This window comes from Camarhynchus parvulus, chromosome 14 (genome assembly GCF_901933205.1).
Source record: "Camarhynchus parvulus chromosome 14, STF_HiC, whole genome shotgun sequence".
In the NCBI taxonomy this organism is placed as follows: domain Eukaryota; kingdom Metazoa; phylum Chordata; class Aves; order Passeriformes; family Thraupidae; genus Camarhynchus; species Camarhynchus parvulus.
The window spans coordinates 5,751,841-5,760,563 of NC_044584.1; the positions used below are offsets into that span (position 1 = coordinate 5,751,841).

The 8,723-nt window shown below is 52.1% G+C and overlaps 1 protein-coding gene across 1 annotated transcript; it reads left to right on the plus strand.

Moving 5' to 3' along the window:
* The first annotated feature begins 734 nt into the window (after positions 1 to 734).
* On the plus strand, positions 735 to 3,709 carry B9D1 (B9 domain containing 1). Its single transcript, XM_030958245.1, has 7 exons — positions 735 to 870; positions 1,352 to 1,420; positions 1,506 to 1,617; positions 1,684 to 1,780; positions 2,176 to 2,238; positions 3,375 to 3,442; positions 3,520 to 3,709. The coding sequence occupies exons 1-7, from the start codon at positions 814 to 816 to the stop codon at positions 3,651 to 3,653; spliced, it is 600 nt and encodes a 199-aa protein (XP_030814105.1). The 5' UTR covers positions 735 to 813; the 3' UTR covers positions 3,654 to 3,709.
* Positions 3,710 to 8,723: the final 5,014 nt, after the last annotated feature.

Genomic DNA, 8,723 nt, shown 5'->3' on the forward strand with positions numbered 1-8,723 from the left:
GCCCCAGCACATCCATCCTTATTTACACACTCAACTCCCCCTTTCTTTTTTTTAATTAGAGCGGGATAATTAACGCAGCACCGTGCTGTTCCCTCCTTTTCCCGCCCCCACCCACACCAGCGGTGTGAGGGCGTTTCTCCCGCCCGCCATGATCAACACCCGCCCCGCTGAGGGCACCGCGGGCCCCTCTCCTCACCGCTGGGGCTGAGCCTCCCGAGAGCACAAAATCCACCATTTCCCTCCTTCTCCCTGCCAACACCTCCTGCTCTGGCCCTTGCCCGGCAGCATCATCTAGTGGCCATGGCCTCCACACATGGAATTGTAGGATGGGGAATATCCCGAGCAGGATCATCCCAGCCCGTCCTGGGATCCCGCCCGGCTCCAAACACCCCAAATCCCCGCCCTGTGCATCCCTCAGAGCGCTGTCCCTATAGTCCGACAGCTTTGGGGTCGTGCCCATCCCCTGGGCAGGCCGAATCCTCAGTTGAGGTTGCTTCAGGCTGATATTAAATGATAATAATGATAAATAAAGTTCTGGACACGTGGCGGTGCGAGGATAACGGGGCAGCGCCGGGCGGGCTCAGCGGCTGAGGGGAGCGGGTAGGATCCGCACGGAGACAGCTGTGCCGGGGATGCTGGGGGTTCCAGAGGTGGGGTGGTCACGTTTTGGGGCGATTTTAGGGCGATTTTTTTGGGTGATTTTGGGGCGATTTTGCAGATCGGGAGCCCCGCGAAGATAAGCGAAGCGCGGCGCCGGGAAAGTTTGGCTGCTGCGCCGCCCCGTCCGTCGCCAGGGCAACCGGCGCGCCCGCCATGGCGGCGCCCAGCGTGTTCCTGCTGGCCGTGAGCGGCGAGATCGAGAGCGGAGAGGTGCGGGAGAGCCGGGGACACCGCGGGAAACACACCGGGACAGCGCGGAGGGATGGGGGGATCGCCCTGGCTCGGTCTCGGTGCTGCCGCCGCCCGCGCGGGATGTGAATCTGACCCCCCTGATCCTGGCCGGCCTCAGCCCCAAACCCAACCCATCCTCATCCCGCCCAACCCTGCACACCCTCAGCGCCCCCATAACCCTACCTGCCCTCATTCCCCTTAACCCATCCCTGTCTTAGCCCCTCCCAAACCCATCCCAGCCTCATCCCCTAACCCAGCTCAGCCTCAGCCCGCCTAACACATCCCAGCCTCATTCCCCAAACCCATCCCAGCTTCAGCCCCAAACCCATCCCGTCTATCCCAGTCTCGCTAGCACATCTGCCCTTAGCACCGTGACTCGGGCAGATCCTCATCCCCAGAAATTCCCAGTGAATTCCCAGTAATCCCTGCCTCTCTCTCTCTCTCTCTCTCTCCCCCGCAGTTCCCGGGATTCGATGACCTCTACTGCAAGTTCTCCTTTGTCTACGGCCAGGACTGGGTCCCCACGGCGGTACCGCCCCTGTCCCCACCCCGTGTCCCCCTGTCCCCACCCCCGGGCTCAGCCCGGCCCCAGGCTCACCCCCTGCTCCCTGCAGGGCCTGGAGGAGGGAATCTCGCAGATCGCCTCCAAGAGCAGCGTCTCGCCCACCACGCTGGTCTGGAACTTCCCCATCGACATCACCTTCAAGAGCACCAACCCCTTTGGCTGTGAGTGCTGAGGGGGGCGTCTGGCCCTGGTGCCAAAGCCCCCCCCTCACCCCCATTTCCTTGCAGGGCCACAGATTGTGCTCAGCGTCTACGGGCCTGACTTCTTTGGCCACGATGTGGTCAGGGGTTATGGAGCTGTGCACGTGCCCTTCGTGCCAGGCAGGTGAGTGCCAACCTGGCCTGCAGGGCTCAGACACATCCTGGTCCGGTTATTCTGCTGTTCCTGAAACAAAAAAAACTCCCAAAAATCTCCTCACCGTGCCCTGTCAGTTCAGAGAGATTCTCTAACAGAATTCTTTCATCATTGAATAAATTTTGGTGATCCTGTAAAGCTCAAACTGGCCTGGAAAAAGGCCAGATATGAAGGTCAGTTCCTCACACAATAAATTCTCATTTATTGGAGGATGGAATGGAGGAAAATCTGTTGTTCCTGTGCAAACAAACCCTTTCTGTGTGAAGGGAAAGTTCCTGGTTTGTCAGAAATTCTGTGCCTTCATAAATATAGAAATCCTGCTTTTTATTCATTCCTGAGGTTCTGGGCTCTCCTCTTTGTTTCAGGCACAAAAGAACCATTGCCATGTTTGTCCCAGAGTCCACCTCGAGGCTGCAGCAGCTCACAAGGTAACAATTAACGACTTTCATTCATTAAGGAATTCATTTCTCTCCTGCCCTCAGCCACAAAGGCATTTGCAGCCACTCAGTGGTGCAGAGGTGTCACTGCTCTGTGCCATAACCAGCTTTGTGTTCTGTGGGTAAAAATCACATTTTCAGGTGTCTGGGTCTTCTGAAAACCTTTCATAAACATATTAAATATAATATAATATAATATAATATAATATAATATAATATAATATAATATAATATAATATAATATAATATAATATAATATAATATAATATAATATGTAAATGTATAATATTTCTATTATGTACTATGATATAGATAATATTATAATTATGGTATAAAATCATATAATATATTGTATAATATTATATATAGTATATAATATTATACAATAATACATTATGCAATAATATATAATATATAACAGACATATTAATTACTTGCTAACTGCACTAAATTACTGCCTGAATCTTCTTGGGGCTGTTCTGGAAGGACAGCTACAGGAAGAGCAAACCCATGAAAAAACAATTCCCAATCCAATTTTTTTTTAAGAAACTCAGGGTTTCAAAGCCTCCATGGTTCTCTGGGTGATCAAGAAGAATTTTTCAACAATATCTTTGCCACAGAAAGATTCTTCTAACCCAGAAAAAAACCTGGATTAAACAAAATCTGTATGAAACCAGTTGCAGTGGTTTCCTTAAGGCAAAACTTACCTTTGATTGAATTAGATCAATAAAGAGAATCAGGTTTCAAAACCCTCCAGGCAGTCTCACTGACATCCATCTCATAACCTGGATCAATCTCAGCCACCCAATTCATTATTTTGTGTTTTGTATTCAATGATTTGTATTTTGCATTCATAATTTTGTATTTTACATTCATTCATTTGTATTTTGTATTCATAATTTTATATTTTTAATTCATAATTTTGTATTTTGCATTCAATGATTTGTTTTCTGTATTCATTATTTTGTTTTTGTATTCCTTAATTTGTATTCGTTAATTTGAATTTTGTATTCATTAATTTGTATTCATTAATTTGAATTTTGTATTCATTCATTGGTATTCAGTATTTTGTGTTTTGTATTCATTCATTTGTATTTTGCATTCATAATTTTGTATTTTTCTCCAAGCTGGTTCACAGGGAGGCCCCCGGAATTCACCGACCCCAAAGTGGTGGCGCAGGGAGAGGGCCGGGAAGGTGAGTCCTGACAAAGAGCTCCATTTGGATCCCTTTAATTAATCTTTAATTAATGCCATCCCCTCCCCTCTGTGCAGTGACCAGGGTGCGGTCCCAGGGCTTTGTCACCATTTCCTTCAACGTGATCACCAAAGACCTGCACAAGCTGGGCTACGACGTGGGCCAGGGCCAGGGCCAGACCACGGGGCCCCAGGGGCTGCAGGGCCTCTGAACCCCTCAGGGGCTGCACAGCTCCTGAGTCCCACAAAGCCCCCCAAACCCCAGGGGCTGCACAGGGGCTGCACGGCCTCTGAACCCCCCAAACCCCAGGGGCTGCAGGGCCTCTGAACCCCCCAAACCCCAGGGGCTGCACAGCTCCTGAGCCCCGCAAAGCCCTCCCAAACCCCAGGGGCTGCACAGGGGCTGCACGGCCTCTGAACCCCACAAAGCCCCCCAAACTCCAGGGGCTGCATGGCCTCTGAACCCCCCAAACCCCCAGGGGCTGCAGGGCCTCTGAACCCCCAAACCCCAGGGTGCACATCTGAGCCTCCCAAACCCCAGGGGCTGCACAGCTGCCGTCTGAACCCCACAAAGCCCCCAAACTCCAGGCTGTGCTCTGAACCCCCAAACCCCCAGGGGCTGCAGGGCCTCTGAACCCCCCAAATCCCCTGGGCCCAGGGGCTGCAGGGCTTCTGAGCCCCTCAGGGGCTGCACAGCTCCTGAGCCCCGCAAAGCCCCCCCAAACCCCAGGGGCTGCACGGCCTCTGAACCCCCCAAACCCCCAGGGGCTGCACAGCCCAGCGAGCCCAAAGCCCCCAAAACCCCAGGGGCTGCACAGGGGCTGCGCTCTGAACCCCCAAACCCCAGGGGGCTGCACAGCTCCTGAGCCCCGCAAAGCCCCCAAACCCCAGGGGCTGCACAGGGGCTGCACGGCCTCTGAACCCCTCAGGGGCTGCACGGCCTCTGAACCCCCAAACCCCAGGGGCTGCAGGGCCTGAACCCCCAAACCCCAGGGGCTGCACAGCTTCTGAGCCCCCCAAATCCCCTGGGCCCAGGGGCTGCAGGGCCTCTGAACCCCTCAGCTGAACCTGCACAGCTCCTGAGACCCCCAAACCCCAGGGGCTGCACAGCCTCTGAACCCCCAAATCCCCTGGGGCAGCACAGGGGCTGCACAGCTCCTGAGACCCCCAAATCCCCTGCACGGCCTCTGAACCCCCCAAACCCCCGGGGCTGCACAGCCTCTGAGCCCCCCAAATCCCCTGCACAGCCTCTGAACCCCCCAAACCCCTGCACGGCCTCTGAGCCCCCCAAAATCCCCTGCATGGCTCCTGAGCCCCCCAAAGCCCTTCTGAAGGAAAGGAGGAGCTGCTTCAACTCAGTCACTCCAAAAAACACCAGCCCGGGAGCATCTGGGGTAACAATCAAGCCTGATCCTCTCAGTAAGGCTGAAGTGTTGTGGAAATTGATGTTGTTGGTAACATTCAGTGTTTTATTGATGATTATTGTATTTTATTCAGTGTTTTTAGGGGTCAGGCTGTCTCAGAGTAAGGCCTGTAACAAAATATTTTTATAGCAGCCTTTTGTACACCTTTTTATAGAATTAATGGCACAGAAAGTTTCCAGCTGTAGCAGTTTCCCTGCAGTTAAAACTTTGCAAACCCAGTTTCTCTTTAGTGATTTTTTTTTTTTTGGCAAATGAGGAATTGAAATTATTACACCTTCCAAAAATGGTCCTGTGAAATGCATCCCCCTCTAAGCTTTTTTAGGCTGAATAAATAAACTCTGTTGTATCAATGGATTCATTTGTTTTTCTGCTGATAAAGGGGTTTCTTTGTTTGTGCCAGGATGTTTTTAAGCCCTAAATCATCTGAGCTCTGCTAGACTTAAAGGTAGAAGAGAAAAAGAAGTGTTTCAATGCAGTGACTAATTGCTGAGTCATTTTCCTATTTAATTTTGGGCATGTAACCTCTTGTGTTTGACTGCAAATCCCAGGAGAACAACACCATCTCCCTAAAAGGGAACTACCAAGACCTCCAAGTGTAGAAATCCCAGGAAAAACACCCAGGGATGAGCCACAAATCCTCCAGGACACAGCTCAACAAAACACCCGGGCAGAGATTGTTCTGATCCACAGTGGGATGGAATAAATTTAATTTCTGAGATCATAAGGTAGCCACTAGAACATTGCTGGGAGCAGCAGCACCTTTTATATGACATAGAAATACTTTTCCAAACATTTTTAGGGATAATTCTTCATCTCCTGCCTTGTTTTTGTTGACTCCACACTTCCAGTGGAGTTGTTTTGGTCATTTGTAATCTCTGAACTGAGTCACGTTGGAATCCAAATTCAGAAGCATTTCCTGTTGGCTCCGAGGAGACTCGAGGAATTTTGTTTCCTTTTCAGCAGTTCGGGAAGCAGGATAAATATCAGAGTTTGAAAGGCTTGGGAGGCAAACAGTGAACCTCCTGCTGCTGCCTAAGAGCCAGTTTCCCCTGGAGCACAGTTCCTGCCCACATTCCAACTGCAGCAAAGCTGCACAGGAGCCTGGCACAGCCCAACCCTGGGCTTTATTCACAGCCAGCTCCTCATCCCAGTGCTCCAAAGCCCTGAATTCCTCCTGTTCCAAAGGAACTCTTGGGTGTTTCACCCCAGTGGGACCAACCAGACCTGAGCCAGCTTCCCCCTGAGAGCTGAGGGGTAGTTAAAAACAATGAAAAGCAAAAATCCTAAACTCCATAAGACAGGATTAAAGAACCTTGAGGTGTTCAAGCTGCTCTCTAAGCAGATCCCACACTGCTACCTGCATTATTAGGGTTTTTGCCTATTTTCTCTGGGTTTAGCTGGATTTTGGGGTGGTTTTGGGTTCCTTTGGCTCGAGCATATCTAAGAGCTTCACTTACCTTCCTCAAGGGCTGGGCAAGTTTCCCGTGAGTGTTTCCCTCAGGGCATCACCCAGGGGCTGATGTTTGGCATTTCCCAAGCCCAGTGCCATTGATACCTCTCAGAAACTTGTCCCAGAAATGGCCTTGCTGCTGCTTTCATCATTTCCTGGTTGGAATCTTTGCATCTGGGAACAACCTGTGAATAAAGATGGACACGACACCGTGAGCAGGGAGCAGTGACAAGGAAGGGATTTAGGATCCCCAATGGTTCATGGAAGTGAAACCCTAGAAGCAGCAGTGCTTTAAGAACAGCCAAATCCCAGTAGAACCCAGCAGCAGGGGCTCACCCAGCTGGAACACCCCGCTCCCTTCCTGGTTAATCATTCTCCCTTCTCTTCAAACCTGCTCTGAAATTCCCAACCCCACAACAGCAGCACGAGGCTCTCAGCTGGAGCTCTGCTTCCCTCCCCTGAAATCTCTCCCAGACACTGAAATTGGTCGTTATCCTCTGAATTCCAGATGGGCAGGAAAAAAGAAAAAAATTTAAATTCTTCCTGGACAACGAGTCCTGGCACAGGAGGGGCTCCAAGGCCATCACAACCCAGAGGGCCTCAGAGATGTTTGGGGTCTCTGCAGCTCTCCTGGCCTGGAGAGGCTTTAGATTCACTCCCATGGGAGTTGTCCTGCTGTTCCCCAGGGAGGGAGACAGCCAAGGACAGGGACTGAGCAGCAGCTTGGGGATCAAACCCTCCAGAAAAAGGAGAACCATTCGGGCAATCCTTAGGAATTGGTATTTACCGCGTTCCTACGGAACAGCAGCAGCAGCTCCTGCCCTCTCGTGGCTGCTCCCAACCTTCAGGAAAGCACTGGAAGTGATTAATAACGATTAACTCCGAGGCTCAATGAAAAATTCCGAGTTTTTGCCGTTCCTCCATGGAAGTGGTTCCGTGCTGGCTGCCCTGGCACTGCCCCTTGTCCCCAGAGCAGGGAGCAAACACCTCCCGGGGCTGCTCCGGGGATCGGGGCTGAGCCAGGCATCTGAGCATCCACAGGAGGCTGCCAGGCTGCTTTACACCAGCAGCTCTGTGGCAGCTGGGAGTGATCTCCATCTGAAAATGAGATGGATTCAAGCTGACAGCAGCTTCTCCCCAGCAGCAGTGCCGGGCTGGGAGCAGGAGATCTGTGAAATGCTCCAAAGGGGAAAAAAAAGAATAGGAAAAAATCAAATACTCAAGCACGGAGCAACCTGTTTGAAGAAAATTAGGGATTTAGCTCCAATTTTTGACAGGTTTGTAGTGTTTTCTCCCATTTGTGCCACTGGAAATTCAGGGGGATAAAGGATCCGTGCAGGACACAGATCTGGGGGTCACAGGACAGGACAGCTGGGGTGGGAGCAGTGGCACAGCCAGGCTGGCACCCACAGCGTGGAGCATTCCCCATTCCTGGGGACACCCAGACCCGGGGAACAGCAGGAACCCCAGCCCTGGGCCTGTCCCCTGGGCTGGCAGCAGCTGGATGGGCTGGTGGCCCTGGAGAACCCACCCAGGACATCTCCAGGGTGTCCCTCAGACCTGAGGGCACTGAGAGCCCCCCAGCAGCCAGCCCTGGTCCAGGTACACCTGAGCAGCACATCTGGAGAGCCACCAGCTCCAGTTTGGGATGTTTTCCAGGCCAGTCCTCCAGGCCACACAACACCCAGCAGAGCTGGGCAAAGGCCACCCCAATCCCACCCTGTCCCCTCTCCACATCACCCTCGGGGTGCAGAGGGGATCCCTGAGGGCTTTTTCCATCAGCTGAGGAGTCCTCTGGGAGGCAAACGTGGGGGAGCTCAAACCCCAAGTTCTGAGACACTCGGGGATATTTGCAAACCCAGGAGCCACCTCCACCTTTGGAAGCAAAAACTCCCAAACCTGCAGCTCCCACCCAACTCCAGAGCTGCCAGTGGCCTCCAGTGCAGCCCCAGTGGGGCTGGGAGCACAGGACAGCACAAATCCCTCAGACCCCATCCTTGGGGCATGGAAAGCAGGGCTGGGCCCCCGGGAGGGAACAGGAGCTGCATCCCCAGCAGGATCTGAGGGATCCAGCCTCGTCCTTCAGAGGGAAGAGCAGCAGACACATGGAACTGCTGAAGGTGTCTATTTTTGGCTCCCTATTCAGGCCAGGATATTTAAGTACCCAAATTCACCTCAGAGAATATCATCACTCCATTTAGTGCCAGACTTGCTGATGAAGATATTAAAAAAGCAGAAAAAATCCTCCCCCACCATCACCCAACACAACCCCAGGCAGCCCACGGACTCCAGGGCTGCTACAGCACAGCAGAGCTGGCTCCATGGAGCTTGGAAAATCCATGGATTTCATTCCATGGCCAGGAAAAACCCTTTAGGAAGAAGGCAGAGCTGATTTTCACAGGTTCTAG